The 19,382-nt window shown below is 32.4% G+C and overlaps 1 protein-coding gene across 2 annotated transcripts; it reads left to right on the forward strand.

Moving 5' to 3' along the window:
* Window positions 1–1,923: 1,923 nt before the first annotated feature.
* LOC119628505 (uncharacterized) lies at window positions 1,924–19,230 on the forward strand. Of its 2 annotated transcripts, none has more exons than XM_038010939.2 (5): window positions 1,924–2,284; window positions 16,671–17,749; window positions 17,828–18,028; window positions 18,230–18,346; window positions 18,994–19,230. In XM_038010939.2, the coding sequence occupies exons 2-5, from the start codon at window positions 16,720–16,722 to the stop codon at window positions 19,227–19,229; spliced, it is 1,584 nt and encodes a 527-aa protein (XP_037866867.1). In that variant the 5' UTR covers window positions 1,924–2,284; window positions 16,671–16,719; the 3' UTR covers window position 19,230. The 2 variants fall into 2 exon arrangements, with proteins under 2 accessions (XP_037866867.1, XP_037866868.1); XM_038010940.2 differs by lacking the exon at window positions 1,924–2,284 and adding an exon at window positions 14,500–14,889.
* Window positions 19,231–19,382: the final 152 nt, after the last annotated feature.

Raw genomic sequence — 19,382 nt, forward strand, 5'->3', positions numbered from 1 at the left:
ATAAAATTCATGAAAACCCACTTGATATTTTCGAAATTTACAAAAAAAAAGTGATAATGTTCTTGTCTGACTGAAATAGATAAAGCTATAAAGGGACTAATAATTCTTTGTACGACATTAATAGTAATTATGTTAATTGGAGTTGAACTTCCCTATTATAGACAAATCATTACATTATGGTACAAAGGTTTATAAAAACATTATAATATGTAATCTTTAGTCGTAGTTAATGTGCAACTTGCGGAAAACGTAATAAGAGGGATTAAACACGTGTGTTTGTGCAACACTGCGCTATTGTTTATGAAACAAACAATTGTCTTGTTTGTCAATTGAATTGTCTTTAAATTACATTATATAATTTGGCCAGTTACACATCTGTAACAATTATGTCTTATTTCGGATTCAATTATTAGGAAGTGATTCAATTTTTATTTAAATGCCATTGTAGACAGACGACCCAACTGATGGTGAGTGGTTAACGTCATTTATGGACGTCAGAAATGCCGAAGCCATAGTCAAGCCGCTGCTTAGGTTATCCTCCACACACTTCGTTTGAAGAAAGACATTTACATTGGACGTACAGATACAATTATTTACATTGAATATTTTATGCTGTCAATTATCATACGACTCATAAGAAACGGGATAGTTTTCCCAGTTTCATTCAACTCTGACCTTTATTAAAAACTTTCATTAGGTTCACTGACCTCACTTTCACCTATTATAAGCAGATGGTCTGGTCGGAATGCACTTCTATTATTTGTTAGCGCCTTCCGCCTGTGTGTAATATCTATTGTGTTAAAGGATATTGGCCTCTCCCGCGCCACAAACGGAGATAACATTCATACATGCATATTTGCTTTCTATATTATCAAATATTTATTATTGTTTCAGATACCATACGCATTTTACTACATACGTGGATGAATAAAACATAAAAATTTTAAATAAAAATCTGTGATTACTTAGAAAGATGCAATTGAAAAAAAAAATCTTTTTAAACACCCTGTATAGTGCGAAAAGTTAACTTTGTTACCAATTCAATTTTAATTTTTATTTTATTTTACATAATAAACTTCAACTGTTCATTTACAATAATACCATTAATATTCTCTTTCTCCTTCTTAAAATATAGGATACAAAAAATTCAGTTAAAACCTGAATAACTCTCGATGACAATTTCAAGATAACCAAACATGTAAGTTCTGAACAACTTCTGAACATTAAAGAAAGATCTTCCCTGTGTTATTTATTCCCTACCGCAATAAACTCATTCGTAGATCACGTAATAAATACATTATGTTAGATTTTTGAGCAACAGCATGGGACTGTTGTAATACGTATTTTTTTTTCTTGACATCTTGAGTATATCTCATATTCAATCTTATTCAATGTGAATGAGATTCAATATGAGTTGCTTATCTAATTTATAAAGCGATATAGTTTAAACAATAATTTTACTGTGGTTATCTTATGTTATTTATTCCCTACTGCAATAAACTCAGTCGTAGATCACGTAATAAATACATAATGTTAGATTTTTGAGCAACAGCATGGGACTGTTGTAATAGGTTTTTTTTTTTTCTTGACATCTTGAGTATATCTCATATTGAATCTTATTCAATGTGAATGAGATTCAATATGAGTTGCTTATCTAATTTATAAAGCGATATTAGTTTAAACAATAATTTTACTGTGATTATTTTATGTTTCATCGAGCTGTTAAGGAGTGTTTTATTTTAACTCCATCGAACGATTTATAACGAGCCTCTAAAAGAAGTAATACACTTCGTACACGAGTTGGATTTCTTTCAAGTTGAAAGAGATTCAGATCACCTTTGGAATCGGCGGTTACTTGATTGAGTTTGATTTGTCACAATCATATGCACGTCTCAACTCGAGTCATAGTACATCAAAATTTCTCATTTGCCATTCAGCACTCGAGTCGTGCAGCCAAACTAACTACATATATTGTGTTATTATTGGTGTAGATTAATCTGGAGAAACTATCAAATTTTTTAATATCTCTAAATGCTCCTCTAGCTAACGCTCTTTAGTTAGCACTTCGTTTTTTTCTTTAGTCATCTATAATTGTGTGTTGAGTAATTGGTATTATAATTAATGTTCAAAAGTGGTACTGTTCATTCGTAGCTTATCAGTCGCGATATCACTTATAATAAACATTTATTAATTACATTTGTTCGACATCGACGTACAAGCTGTTGGAACTCTTTTCCTTCAAAAAATTAAATAATTTGTACATTGTTATTGATGGATTTGATAGGTGAGTGCCTTGTTCTATTTTGAAATTCAAAAATTCTGTTATTATTGAAAGAAAGTTGAAATTCATAGGTATTATATTATAGTTTCATGTGAGACATTTATTTAGTACTAGCCGTACTCGCCCGCTTCGCTGCGCATTTAAAATTATTATTTACTAGCTGACCCGGTACACTTCGTAGTGCCTCAATCAAAAAATAAAAAACCTAAGCTTTTGTATAAAATAAACATAAAACAAACAAATGGAATCCGTCCGACGGGGGACACATCAACGGAAAAACAAAATTGTTGATTTTATTTAATTCCGAGCATTTTCATATTTATCTACCTTTTAAACCTTCTCTAGACTTTCACAAATAATTTAAGACCAAAATTAGCCAAATCGGTCAAGCTGTTCTCGAGTTTTAGCGAGACTAACGAACAGCAATTCATTTTTGTATAGAGGAGAATAGATAGATGGAAACCTCGGGTGCTTAAATCTTTAAACATTGCTTTTCTAATTTGTTAACTATAATTATAACCTAAGTTGTATTATTCATCGTTCAAACGAAGAATAAAAATGAAAATGGAAATAGGTTATGTTTAAAGAAAAATGAAAATGCATTAAAAAATCTAGTATTGGTAATTGAAGTGCGAGACTTGACTAGAAATAAGACTTATCTACTATCTATAACCACAAATTACAAATCACTTCAAATTTATTTTACTACAAAAATTCATAGAACTAATTTTGCTAAGGTTCCAAACTCACCAAGCAAAAATCCAAATTTGTATAACGTTTCTTTGATTTCTCGAGAAGTCACCAATTGTATTGTAAGTAATAGATAAATTATATAGGGAAAGGATTAATATACTGAATTCGAGACGATTGTATGAATTGCCCCCACCAATCAGAAGAGTTTTAAAAACATACGAGACTTGAGTTCATGGCGCCATATCCAGATAAAAAGACTGAACTCTTCTGACCTACAATATGACAACAATTGCGCTGCATGTGACGAACATTCTGACCTTTATTTGCTATGGGCATCTACGGGCCGTAATTCTTAATTAAACAGTGCCTTGACCTTTATTATTCCACTACATTTATTACATTTCGTTAATATATTTTAAGAAATGTGTTAATGTTTATTTGAATTTTAAAAAATTAGACAGCATTTAAGTTCAAGCAATACCACTACATGTTTAATTAGATAAATAGATTACTGAGTTTATAAAACATAGGAATGTTTACTTTAAACTTCATCAGTGATATTGTTTTATTGGTTTGTTTGTTCGTTTTCATAATTATACGATGAATTGGATTGCCATAAAACTTAGTAGGTATTTATTTGGTTATTTTCAAGAAATGCATTAGTAAAGTGGTAACGCTTGATAGCTCGACAAATAAGTTTATTTTAATTATTGCTACGTATTTTGAGTACATACGGGTAGGTATCCCTTCTACCTGTCTCTCGTGCAAAGCAGTCATACGTCCCTATTTGATCGGTGGGACAGGACAACCGTTATACTAATGCAATTGAAACTTCAAATTTTGTGATCATTGCCCTTTCGTTTCCACGAGCCATTGGCCACCCACGCCAACTGATTATTCAATGTTATTTTACAACGATTTTTCCGCTATGTGTTTGAATCAATACAATTAACAATACAAACATTATAAGTTCCGTCGTAGTAATAATCTGATAGATAACCTTTAAAATAAACTACGCAATTCTACTTACCTGATACTATAAAATTATCCTATGCAGAACTGCCTTGCATATCGACGCTTGAAAGGCAAACGTGACATAAGCGACAATGAACTTTACAGTAGACTAATTTAAAGTTGAAATACTAGAAAAAAAAATTTATTTTAACGTATCTAGCTGTAGGATTGAAATGATTTTAATAGACCTAGAAATATATATTTTTTTGCGCATCGAATATGGTTATTGCCTATCATTTATTTACAAAGCAGTTATTGTCGCTTAGTCACGTTTGCTTTTCAAGCGTCGACATCATTATTGCATTAATTTATTCATTCTAAATAAACTTTCGATACGCGACATTATATTCACAAAATGTAGTCCAAAGAACAAACCCGAGCTAATAATAATAACTAATAGGAGGAAACTATTCAATTTCCTCACTCAAAATCAAATAATAAATACATACTATGTAAGTCCATTTTATAATATTTTGACTGCAATTTAAATATTTTCTTCATTTAAATGTTTTCAGAGGTACGCAATTGAAATTTTAAACTTAAATTTGACGTTACACGGCCTTGAAAAACGACTAGTTAATATTACGAGTAATAGTGATAAAGGAGCACACGTACCTATGAATTTATTCGCCCGCATGTTCTGGAAAAGTACGTGGCAAGCAATAAAAATTTTACAAATTACACTAAAAGGCATTTCATTAATAAACATAGGTCCCACATATCAATTTACATATGAGATTTCGAAACGATTTAGAAAAATATTTAGACATGAGGTATAAAAAAGAATTTCGACATGAGGAATAAAAAATAATTTCCTATAATTTTCAACTCTGCCTTCTCATTTCCTCCCCTAAGATACTACCTGGGTATTCGTTTAAATTTCTTTCAGTTAGAATAAAAATAATAACCTTGACTAACTTAAGGAAGAAGCCTTTGAAATGTTCTATTCTTATTCTCATAGATGTTATTAACATTGAGTAGTCACGCAACAATGATTACTTTGCCTAGTGTTGTTAGTTTTTATTGCAGTTAAAAAAGTACAAAGAAGTTTAAGTTAGTAAACGATTGTTCTATTATTGCTTTTATAACGGTCACCACGTTTTTCAAACTGTATTTCATTTTTATTCGCATGATTGAACCCGCGGCTAAAGAAGAAATGGAGCACCCTCCATTTTGTTGTGGGTTCTATGGGTTCAACTTCTGTATACCTTACACAACCTTAGCACGTACGGTGAAAATTCAGTCATCCATTCTGTAAAAAAGGTGTATCATTTTTGCTCTAGTCTGGTTGTCCAGACACTTCAGTAGCGTTAACTGTTTAGATGTAATTTAGATTTATTAATTATAGCGACCCGCCCTCGCTTCGCTTCGGAAACATTAAAACACAAATGAAACCAAAAAAATAAAAAATTTTTTTTTTTAAAAAAAGTAGCCTATGTTCATCAGGGACAATGTCGGCTTCTAATGGAAAAAGAATTTTTCAAATCGGTCCAGTAGTTTCGGAGCCTATTCGAAACAAACAAACAAACAAATCTTTCCTCTTTATAATATTAGTATAGATATAGATTATAAATTATAAATTAGTTTTGTAACAAAATTCGCTAAATCATTAACATTCGATAAGCCTTGGTCTATAATGTAAGTAGGACGTTTTGATTATACATTGTTAAGGGCATATTAATTACTACTAAGAATTACCGATGGCGTGCTTTATCGTAAGTTAAATATTGTTTAAAATGTAAAGTTACTAATAGCTATACTTAAGTAGCATTGCTTGTTCTTAAATCTTTGTTATATCGATATAACAGGGATTTAAGTATGGACTTGGAACATAAATATGTAAACAATACGTGTCACGATGTATAAATAGGTTAATTTTACATTAAGTACCTATTCAAAACTTTTGCATTTTATTAATTATTCACATTGATTTTCTGAGGTTACGTGACCAAATGTCACGTATAGATGAACAATACTAGATAAAAATACAAAGATGTAAGATATTTAAATAAGAAATTCTGACATACTCTACTCTCTCTGGATAATTTTATATGTTGCAGCTATTCTATGTTCATGTCAAACGTCATTAATAATGCAGCAAAGACAATTTTAGAAGATTTCCCCTAATTCTTATTACGGCATCCTTCTGAAACATTGCCTCGTTACTGGGAATCGTGACTCCTTTATTGCATGAAGTTGACATTCAGTTTCCGAGAATATCTCTTACTGGCCTGATGGACAGCTGTGCCGAGAGATGTCTGATCTGTCCATTATATGGCTCTCAATCCTATTGGCTTCTTATTCAGTCAGAGCTTACATACAGCACAGCATCAAGCCCAAATCATCATGACGTAAAATAGTAATAAAACAATAGTTGCAACACAGCACTGATTTCGTCTTTTGTCACTAACCTGAATGAATACGAGTGTACTTATTAACGAATGACCTCCACACGCTTTCTTTCGCGTCCTAGCGATGCAATGAGGTCACCATGTATGATTCTTACATTTTTATTGTTCTCATTATTACCTCTATAACGTAACAACAAATCATCAGACATTTACTTCGATTTTCAAGAGTCATAAACATACAACAACTACATTTACGGTTTAATCTCGCTTTTATTATGGTCGAAAAGTAGTAGTCATTCGAAGCACCGGAAATTAGAAATGAAAATAATAATAATAAAGCGAGAATATCTCCTAAAAAATAATTAAAAAAATCGCCATTAGAATTCAGAAAATAATAGTTCAGTAACAAACAAGTTAATCAAACTATATAGTTTCAATTAGAAAACACTATTTGACAGCGCCTATCATAACATGATATGTCAAAATTAAATAAATATCAAATTAAATTAACTTGATAGTTTTCATGGCAGGATGCTGGTCCCTACCCTTGCAGGCTCACTGTACGCTCTATCGCCAGTAAAGTGTCCAGAATGGTTTTTACGAGTACCTACTGTATTATTATACAATAACGTTCATGCAAAATATGTTAAAAATTTCGCTATCCCGATTTAAAATAAATACGAGTATGTTTACTATTGTCACATGAACTTTCTACAAAAGTGCAACTCATTTGTTTCTCACTTCTTCGGTTTGTCAGGTAGGATTTCACCAACATAAACCCTGTTTCAATTTATTGAATTTACAAGTTCAGGGCAAAGAAAACGGATTAAGTTAGATTCCGACCCGGTCCAGTCCGATAATCATATTAACCGCCATATTATTGAAAAAAAAGCTAATAGATTTATCGTATCTCTCCGTCTCTACGCTACAGCTAATTGATTCAGAGTTATTTTAGATCACATTTTAAAGGTAAAGAAAGAACAATGACAATTACAGTTAAAAAAATCTTAATGGATAGGGACAAAACGACTACAAATCGAAGCGATTTGAGATATCCTTAATATTTCATTGTTATGAATGCTCCCAACGAAAATCATTACAAATCGATAATAGATGTTTAGGCATGCGCTTCTATAAGTATAGTATAAAAAATTATAAAAGCTACAAAATATTAATAAAACTACAAATTTAAAATGTATATTTCACCGAACATTGGCTTATGCATAGTATTTTGTGTAATTTTGAGATAAGTGCTACTTTCCGTTACATGGTACATTAATTAAAAAGATTTGACTATTTAAAAATAAATCACAAGGTTGTGTTTTATCTACAAATCTATTATACTCAAAATAGGTTGAGGAAACATGTAGAAAACGGTGCTTGTGTAAACTTCTCCTGTTTATATAGATTAATTTATTGATAATTAAATTCGCAACAATAAGTTTAGCATATAGGGACTAAGGGTTTTTAATTATCTAAAGTCACTCAAGTGAAGCAATGAAGTGGTTAGCAAATTAGTGCGTTATTTTACTTGGTAATTTAGAATAGGAAACACGTAAACCATCAATTCAAAATTACTTTTGCAGCTTGAATCAAAATCAAAGACACACAGTCATGCCTTCCGGTTCAAGGTTAAGGTACTATATTTGCTCCAAAGCAAGGAGAGACTTCATTGTGACAATCTACGGATTGCGGTAACCGCATGTCACCAAAAGTAGTGCGAGATTCGGCTCCGTATCTATCCTTACAAAAATATAGAAAAATTTGGAAAACTAACATTACTTGGTAAAGTGGGAAATTAGATTTAATGAGACCATCACAATTTGTGTTCAAGCGGAGTTTCAAACGATGTTTACAAATGATTGTTATTGTTTCAATAAGATTTATCACGAATTCGTATTTTTATTATTATTATTGCTTAAATATATGGTAGAGCTCACAGCCCACCTGGTGTTAAGTGGTTACTGGAGCCCATAGACATCCATAACGCAAATGCGCCACCACCTTGAGATATAAGTTCTAAGGTCTCAAGTATAGTTACAACGGCTGCCTCACCCTTCAAACCGAAACGCATTACTGCTTCACGGCAGAAATAGGCGGGGTGGTGGTACTTACCCGCGCGGACTCGCAAGTGGTCCTACCACCAGTAATTACGCAAATTATAATTTTGCGGGTTTGATTTTTATTACACGATGTTGTGCCTTCACCGTTGAAGTAAATCGTGAACATTTGTTGAGTAGAATTCGTGAGTAGAATTGAGTAGAGTCATGAGACGAATTCATCGAAATAATTTCCAAATATTAAATATGAATATTGGAATATCTGGATGTTGAATGAACGTACGAACGTACATCTGTTTATATTATTGCACTTGAGACTTTTATAAATACTAATTTATTAGCCTTTTTTAAATTGGCAATACAAACTTTAGTCTCGTTGAGACTTTATAATAATTATTATTTGTGTTATAAAGTTTGAATAAATAAATGACACGTTAATTTGTATTCGCGGTAAGTTGAATCAAAATCGTTCCACATCAGTTCGCCATTCTGTACACATCGAAATACGCCGTTAACCTCATTTGGTTTGCCAGAAAGAAAGCAACAGTTATCTACTGCTTCTTTTTTTTTTTTTTTCGATTAGACTTAAACAATGGTTACTTCGAACGATAATAATATTACCACATCTACAACATACTGAGGTAGATGTTATAGTATTACCTATGCTCAAAACAGTGAAATGACAAATTTGTAAAAAAAAAATATCAGCCAAATCATTAAGAACCAATAGTTTTAGGCAGTTCATATTTGCATGGTTTGCCCTTGTTTTTAATGATTGTTTTAATTAGTGCTTCGTTCTAATTAGATTAATAATTATGTTCGATTCGCTCAACTTGTTCAATCGTTTGTTTACAAATTACTTAACATATTTAATGTTTTTCGGATACAAAAATGACAGCACAAGCAACGCAGCTATCTGAAATTTAATATTTACTAGATGATGACCTGTTGTTGATGACTTGTTGTGTCTTTAAAGCGGTTAGTTGCCCTCAATTAAGAAAAATAGTATTATTATTCGCCAATAGATGTCGGGAAGAGTTGATTATTGAAAACAACATATTCTGAAAATAAATCGTAGCTAGATCGATTTATCGCCCCCGAAATCCCCTGTATACTAAATTTTATGAAAATTGTTGGAGCCGTTTCTGAGATTCAGATTATTTATATTAGAATTGCTCGTTTAAAGGTATAAGATATTATATGTAGTTTTGTAGTCTCAAAACGACTTCAAGGGGAGGCCTTCAATTTGGACTTCAGGTATATTTCGATACTGACAACCTATTTAAATCTCAAATTCATGTTAAGCATATAGAAAAATACAAAATGTAGGAGGAAACACATGTACACTCTCAGCTGCTAATAGTCGGGTATTATCCGTCAACGGCATTTTACTTAATGTCGTGACTGTAACATAATTTTCACTGAGCATTTCACTTTACTCAGGTGACAGCTGATCCCCTCAAGATTTTATATAACTAGAGTTATTATGAATTACAAAACACACCGACTCTTTTGTGGAGAGTCAATAATGAGAAAGTTAAATTGTGACTAATGAATAAAAAAAATATACCGATGTATGCTTGAGGTGAACTTTATTTATCAGATGTTAATATTGTCAATAGGTTTTGTTCTATTGTAGTAATGATATGAAAAAATTTGGAGTAGATGATCGTAATTACCACTATTAATCCGAAAATTTAACGACAAAGTAATACAGAAATATTAACAATAATAAATAGTATTTGTAATGCAAGCTTGTCATAATTTTCCGAAGTAGTAGAAAGCGATCGTTTCATTGGAAGAAAATCGAAATTTAAAAAATAATACACCCAGAGTGCACAATATTTTAGTTTGTTTTCAACTATTCACTAATATCCGTCGGGTAACTCTTTCGTCAACTTTGCTAATGAAATTTTCACATTACAAATATTGACTGAAACAACATTCCTTGACCACATTTCTGAATTACCAATATGTCATATAGTTTATAAAGTGTACATTACTACACGACGTAATGATGAATCAATACAATAGCGGTTAATGGGAAAAAATAAACGCTACCTATAAAATATTTCCAGAAATCCGTTTGTTGGTCAAATAATAAGATTTAGGCATGAGCTTCAGTAAATTAGATCATCACCTAAGTGGACAAAATAACAGTTCGCAAGTTAGTAACTCGATGTCGTTTCGATGAGAAGTAGGACGACTGTCATTCTGACCTACACTAGCTTTTCTCGAGACTGGCATTACGGAATTATTGCGGTATCAAGTTTTTTTAAACGCTACAATACATGGTGGCACTTTGTGAAAGTCACTCTTCTCAATTTAAATTATCAAATTAAATACATAATTCAATCAAAATAATTTTACCTTATTAAATAAAATCCGAAGCGGTCAGTTCCTCATGAAGAGTATCCAGGAGCTAGGCCGATGCGGTATGGTCAGTGAACGAATAACATTTCACTCGTTGCGTGTTGAACTATGAAAAACGTCGCATTCACATGCTACTTATTTTACGAAAGGAAACTGTGTGTGAAAGGATGAGCGGTATAACGCGTTAACAGATCGCTATTTGACAGAGCACTGAGCGTGTATCCAAGCCGTAGTGGGAACGTACGAACGAAGCAGGGAGGTGGGCGTGTGACGACAACCGCATGCGGCGCGCGCAGTGAGAGTTGTGTCTTCATCCGGTTGCACATCACAACGGATGGCGACGCGAAGGCCTCGGTAGCATCTGCAAGATTGCACCTGCAGCAGCTTCAAGTCCTCACAGATGGGCTTGGTAGGAAGTTTTGGGTGGCAAAAAACAGGAAATATTTTTTTTGTTAACTTCAAACGTCTATTCCATTACATTAATTAAATTTTATTAATTGTAATCATTTCAAGTTTAACTAACAAATATCTGGTAATTGTAATTTTCATGTAAGTAAATTCTTTAAATGACAAAACATACATAAGATCTGTATTTATTTTGATATTTTAACAAGGAATATACAAGATACCAATATTATAAGATAAATAAATAGTAATTAATGGATTCTTATCACGTGTATTAGATATAAAAAATGCAGCATTGATAACAGTTCACAACTATGCTAACAAAAAAATATACAAGAAAACCATATTAATCCAAGCAAATCCTATTTCTAAAGTAAAATTATGCTTATTGGTTAGTAAATTTAATATTACTTCTTAAAAATATATTCTGCGCCAAAATTAGTCTATTTTATCTGAGAAAACTACAAGAAAAACAGATAAGTTACTTAAATAACTTTAAAGAATAACATAACTTTAAAAAATAACTCAAAAAAACATTTATTTATATTCTATTAACCTTCTTCAATTAGGTACTCTACTACTTTCAATATTTTTCAATGTATTGTATGATGCATCGGAATCTATTGTTTTAATAAATGGATTTATTTCAAAATAGTTGACATTTTTAATCACAAGACAATTACGAGTAAGGGTATGTACATAATGTGAAGTACAATTGCCAAAATGCCCCGTTGAAGTGTAAGAAGTATTTTAATATTACGTAATATGTTTTTCTTCAATGAATATTGAAAAAAAATAGAGATAGTGTAATGTTGTTAATTTGACCTTAGGCGTGAGGAGGATTTACTTATTGCCTTCGATAGTAGACAGACATACGGCCCACTTCATCAAAAGTGGTCGCTATCGATAATGCACATCGAGCACAACAGGCCCACGGTCTATACCGCTAAGCCAACAAAAACATCTCTGACTATTAAGTCTTATTCTTTACTATATAGGGTACGTTATAATTATGTACTGTCCTGTAACTTGTGGAGATTAGAAACTGATGCTAATTATTTAGCAATTCTGTAGGTACATAAAATTGTAAATATTTTTTTTTATTTCCGCGATAATTCCACGGCATGAACAATATTACATAATAAAATCAATCATACAATAATCAGTCATTACGATTGCGAGTGTCCGAAAGGTCTTAACAATTGAGACTTGGATCTCATTTCTCGAGAGCTATCCAAATCTATTTACGTTATATATGTAGGCTTCGGTATGTATACCGAGCTATCAAGAACCGTATGAGGTAGTTATATAACTAATAAGTCGACTAGGACTAGGACTAGACTAGGAAGTCGTCGTGGCCTAAAGGATAAGACGTCCGGTGAGTTCGTGTTGAAGCGATGCAACGGTGTTCGAATCCCGCAGGCGGGTACCAATTTTTCTAATTAAATACGCACTCGACAAATGTTCACGATTCACTTCCACGGTGAAGGAACAACATCGTGTAATAAAAATCAAACCCGCAAAATTATAATTTGCGTAATTACTGGTGGTAGGACCACTCGTGAGTCCGCGCGGATAGGTACCACCGCCCTGCCTATTTCTGCCGTGAAGCAGTAATGCGTTTCGGTTTGAAGGGTGAGGCAGCCGTTGTAACTATACTGAGACTTTAGAACTTGTATCTCAAGGTGGGATGCGCGTCTACGTTGTAGATGTCTATGGGCTCCAGTAACCACTTAACACCAGGTGGGCTGTGAGCTCGTCCAACCATCTAAGCAATAAAAAAATTAAAAAAATAGTAACTATGCAAGTGCCAAAAATAACTGTAAGTAAAGAGTTTAAAATCCTTAAAATCATTATAATCGTTAAAGAAGGTGCTTAAAAATTTAAATTACATTTCCCTATTCATTTGACGGAATAACTTAATTTTTTTTATTAAAAGTTTTTATTTAATTTCAAAATTCATTAAATTTAATAAAAAAAAAAAAGGAGTTCGATAAAACTTCATCCTTAAAAATATAATAGGGGATTTTCAACTTAGTCATGATTGAACAGGCCTTAGTCCGACTGTTTGCCTTACAGTTACATACCCACACAAATACGACTTTCAGAAAAACTGGAACTATACTGACTGATACGTGCCCACTTTTGAACCAGTGACATGCGTGAGTGTGAGGCGTGCTTATATTGTTATATGATTTTTTTTAAACTGTGTATATCTATATATATAAAAATAAACTATAAAATATCCATATTTGCCCTTTTTGTGTTCCGCTATTTTTGTTATCGAGACTTAAGCTATAATTAAACTATCAAAAGTTATAAATAAGTTGATAAGCATTGTATATAAATGTTGATAAAGTTTCGACTAACAACAGCTAGCGTTGACAAACTCCATTTTTTTAACTCATAGAAAGTAACAATCGCTGTTTATCAGACTTGTTCATTAATAAGTTAACTACTTTAATTGGTAAACGGGTGGGCTCTGGCATGCCTCAACCTGCCTGCAACTTCCACATGACGACAATACATACCTACAGACACGGATTTCTTCAAATGGGTCTGAGGAGAGAGAGTAAGCAGTGGATTGGGTGTGCCTCTGATATGTCTGATAATCTGTCTAAAAATCAAATAATAAAAAAACTTAGTTGAATTTCTATGTACGTCTGCTTATAATTGTATAATCAGAACATAACTATACTGAGACCTTAGAACTTATATCTCAAGGTGGGTGGCGCATTTACGTTGTAGATGTCTATGGGCTCCAGTAACCACTTAACATCGGGTGGGCTGTGAGCTCGTCCACCCATCTAACCTATAAAATAAAAAAGAATAGAGTTACTCAGTAGTATAATGATCTACTTTCCTATATAATTATAACGCCCTAATTCTCGTCTTTATTAAAGAGTGTAGGTATTGCCTGCGGAGCCATCTAAAATTAGATAAAAAAAATTGAAAATTTTGCACACACTCTTAAAAAGGTTAAGTAATTCGCGGTTAAAATAATTTATACCTAAAATCCTTTTTTTTTTCAATTGAACCCATTTTCTAGTAGGTATATTATGATATTAAGTTCCAATTTGTGGAATAGACTATCGGTTCTAAATTACAATTAAGACATTAAACTTGTGGCCTCAGTTATTACTACCACACGAGATGAACTGTGTCAATTAAAAAATAGATAAGTTTTAACATTAAATTATCTAACATGATGATGTTTTTAAAAATCATATTCTGCTACTAAAATGTGACTGAGAAACAAAAGTATTTTAAAATTTTGATAATATTTACATGTTGTACAATGACCTAAAAAAATTAATAAGAAAGGCCAAAAAGTCACCATGTTTGTCACGTCCAAGTAGGATCATTGACTGGACAAGGAACAGATGTTTTGTTCAGTTGCGAACGTACCACTATAGCACGTGTCTCTCTTCACTGAACACGGACTACACTATCCCCTATTTTTTGTCCTTTATTATATTTCCTATTTTAGAATCTTTCGTCCCTCTTTCACAATTTTACGAGGTCGCGATAATCGTGACGGTTTTGAAAACGTAAAGTTGTTTGGACGTTGTCACAGGCAACGGTAGTGCGATACAAAGCTCTCGGGTGCACAGTACGTACGACGCAAAACATGATCTAAGTTGGTGTAGTAAATTAAAATTCTTTTTTATACTTCAGATGTGACCCGAACAGATGAAAATCATTCTTTTATGTGAGTTATTTTACGATAAAAAATTATGCATTTTTAGTTTAATTATAAATCACTTTAACTTGTTCACGTAACAGCTTCTGTAGTTTAATTTAAAATTCGATGTTGATTTTGTTATATTTTATTTGTATTATGATTGAATTAAGTTGTATGATTTGAGAATATCGAAAATGTATTATTTTCTTCGAGTGTAATTTATTTATTACAATAGATTGTCCAAATATTGCCAATTTTTTTTATCTACCTTCCAAACTATTAAACTACAACTTATTGTTTACCGTTAAATTATGTCAAGACTGCAAGAAAACGTCAATTTCAAAGCATCGATGGAATATGTAACGAAGTAAAAAAAAATATTTTTCTAGATATGGGAATTTTTCCCTTTATCTGTCAGACATCAATAATATCAATTACATCATTAATAACCCAATAATAGCCTCCTCTAGTTCTTACAAACTATAGAAGATATAAGGATTGTTTTTTTCCTGCAACAATTACCTAGGATCAAGTTTCATAAATAAATAAATAAATAAATATTTTCTCATAATTTAATGCGTCCAAATGCTTATCGCACAACTGCGTTGTGAAGTTGCGTAGGTTTCTTATTTTTTAATTTTTACCAAAGTGGTAAGGCATTTTGTGAGCACTAATGAGTTTCAATTTAAAGACTGGGGCCGCCGTTGTATTGTAAAACTGCGACTTTGACCTTATTCCTCAAGGTGACGGGGACATGTACTTACTTAAAAAAAATTATACTCTTTTATTGCTAATATGCGTAAACAAGCTTTCGGTGCACCTAGTGTTAACTGGTTACTGGAGTCCATATATATCAATTATTACGTGAATACTTCAGTCTAAGTTTAAGTCACAATTATATAGTATAACGGTTGTCCCAACTTTTAAATCGGAACGCATTACTAAGAGCAGAAGTAAACAGAATGGTGGTAAATTAAAACTACTTTTAGATTTTAATCTCGTGTAACCACTACGAAAACTGTAAATTATACGGAAAGTCGAAAATAATATGACTTTAAAAAACGCAAGATTAAACCCTAAAAGTAGTTTTAATTATATCCAGGACTCGCGAAAACCAAAGAAAGAAAGATAGGAGATAGAAAGATTAGTACGGTGGTACCTATCCGACCTTACAAGGGGCTGTAATTCCAGTAATACAGGAAATAAAAATATTGTTGGTACGATTTTTATTAAAATACTAGCCGTACTCACTCGCTTCGCTGGGCATTTAAAATTAACATTGTTATTTATTGTCATTATTATTTGGGAGTCCAACGCCCATATAAATATTAACCTCTCCATTAAATACATGTATTTTCTACATAGTTCCAAGTCAATCGGATGCATGGTTCAGTAGTTATAATGGAACATCCGTAAAAACCACTGCAGATATTAGTATAGATGTGATTTCGTGGAAGCGATTCGAAAACATTTCGTAAATACGTTTTTGATCTGAAAACATTGGTGCCCTTCTGCAGAATTTGAACTCTAACAGTCGCATCACTCGATATGCCACTGCAACCTTAACTCCATGTGAGTGAGGTGAAGTAGAAAATTGACGTATTCGGTTACGTTCAATTACCATCCAGTAACTTTATACATTTAGGTAATTATCTACTCAATTTGAAGGGCTTGAGCAAGGGAGTTGGTATATGTAATTCTATTCAATTGCTAGTGTTTCGTTTTTAAAAGCAAACACTTCATAAAAACAAGTACCTAATACATTGTGAGATTCACTTCAGAGATATTAATGCTCAAATTCGTTCCAGATATTGATGTCTACAACTATGCTTGATAAAAGATTGCAAATACTACAATATGAAAGCTGACATCAACTGTGAAGATCAGTCCACAAAAAACAACGACGTACTAGATAGTTCAAATAATTTAGAATTGTTATATTGCTCACATCTTTGGAAGGACAGCGTTTTACGACAAAACATCATCAATGCGCCTTCTAATGCCTCCGTAATCAAATATTGTTATACGTGCAAAGGTAAAGTTAGAAAATATGAAATTAATCCAGTATGTGAAAGTTTTATTCCAACAACTTACTCAACGCCAAACACGACATGTACGGAAACAACGGAGAACGAGGATGTGGATTCTGCACAATGCATAGAAAAAGAAATTCGTGATTCACGACGTATTGAAACAGTTAATAACGAACGAAATATGAGGGAATCAGAATTGAATGAAAACATTCCATCAATATCACAGCATGTCGATTCGGACTTTCGAAATAAGTACACATCATATGAATTACCGACCAATGAAAATAGTCGAAGAGGGAATACGAAAATCCGTGAAGGCATGTGTTGGGTTTTGAAAATTAACAAATCAGACAGCCTCTTCAAAAAGCGGACTCAATTACAAGCATGCTCAATTAGTGTTATGATTGTCGCTATCGTCGTGATTAGTATAGTGTTAATAAATTTTGCGACTCCTAATTTAACTCATGCTTCTAATGTTGTTAGTAAAATTGTAGTGCCAACTAGTACCATATACTTCAACGATACATCAATTGAAACTAGCACTGTAAATCTCAATAATGCGTCATCATCAAATGCGATAGCAATGAATTTTACAAATTATGTGATCACCACAGAACATTCCAGTATAGAAAATATATCAATAGTTTCGAGTATAATTTCGAAAATACGAAATAATCTTAAGACTTTTTCAAAAGAAGAAACGAAGAATAAACAAATACTAAAGCCAAAAGATATAATAAATAGAGATATATCAAAGAAATTCTGTTCGTGCCAAAGTAATGAAATTTGTATGCTGGACGAGAACAGTGGAAAATCAGTTTGTCGTATTCCAATTGATAGAGATGATCCTACTGGTAATTTCAATGATTCGACTGGGATTTACCTAACTTTAATTTTAAATTTATAGGGTTTAATAATATTCTCGTTTTTAGGGTGCGGTGGACTCTGTACAATGGAATTAGAAGCTTGTCATTTGGTAGACAAGGAATTAGGTGTTCGTGTTTGTAGACTTTTAACACTAGCAACGTGTTCACCGGAAGAATGGCGTTGTCGTAATGGTTTATGTGTTCCTACAGAAAGCAGATGCAATGGTTCAGTAGAATGCTATGATCGATCAGACGAAGTACATTGCGGTAAATATACAAAATAATAATAATGAAATGTTTTAGCTTTATTATAGTAGAATTTTAATATAAACGTATAAAATATACATAACTTTTAAGCAGGGTAGGTAGACGGTAAGTAAGTTAGGGATAGTATAGGTATGGAATTGTTTGACTATTAAATAATAAAATTTATTAATTATTTATTACCAACTTAATTTAAATTTTCAGACTGTGATCTTACAAAGCAGTTTCGCTGCGGGAATTTAATGTCTTGTTTTTCTAACATGAAGCTCTGCGATGGGATCGTCGACTGTTGGGATGGGTTCGACGAACGTAATTGCACTGGTATGAAACTTCAATTCTTAATATCCTTCAAATTTAAAAAGGATTCCCAATATTTAGGAGGTTCAAATTTTGTTAGAATATCATCGTGTAGTTAAAGTCAAACCCGAAAAAAATATAATTTGCGTAAAATACAATAGTGACATAAACCTCAAGTTTCAAGATGATGGCGGCTTTACGTTGTAATTTCTATGGGTTCCGGTAACAACTTCAAAACTGAATGCTGTGAGCTCGTTCTAAGCGACGGACTTTCATCAATTTCCTTGCTTCTTGATAATACGAATTAAATTAATAAGCCGTTAATATTCTCGTGATCAATCAGTTTGATAATAAACAATAAAAATGTTGTTAAAATAAGTAATAAAATATCGCGATTTCGATCCGGTGGTAGATGCATTCACGAAGCAGTTCCTTGGAGCCGTTAAATCTCCAACGGAAATCCTTCGATCGTACAAAATGGTACCAGGAGCATTAAACTTTTTAATTTATTTAATTTCTTCTAATTAATTCTGTAATTTGTTCAAGATTGTGTATTTTAAAGAAACATAGTTGTGGGGAGCCTTTGCACGAACATTAGTCTTCGTTTTCAACAACAACAGTTCCCGCACACCCATAATTATAATACTAATAGTTATTTAACTAATTTTCAGAATGTCCGCAAAACCAATCACCGTGTAAAGATGGCCAATGTTTTTTATCATCAAGATTTTGTGATGGCTTCGTAGATTGCGAAGATCGCAGTGATGAACCAGATGGCTGTGGAGGATCGTGTAGGAAGCACGAACTGCGTTGCTTGAATCAACGTTGCGTACCTCTCACAGTAAAATGCGACGGTCAAGATAACTGCGGGGATGCTTCCGATGAATTAAATTGCTTTATGACCTAAATTTATCAGGCTTTTCATTTCAATCTAAAATTAAATTTATAAAAACCTGTACATACTAGTTCTAATTTCATAGAGAAATAATACATACGATAATTAGTTTTACATAATAAGCTGTTTATTCATTTGGCGACGTGGTAACAAAGTGTGTTTTGT

This window comes from Bombyx mori, chromosome 5 (assembly GCF_030269925.1).
Source record: "Bombyx mori chromosome 5, ASM3026992v2".
NCBI lineage: Eukaryota > Metazoa > Arthropoda > Insecta > Lepidoptera > Bombycidae > Bombyx > Bombyx mori.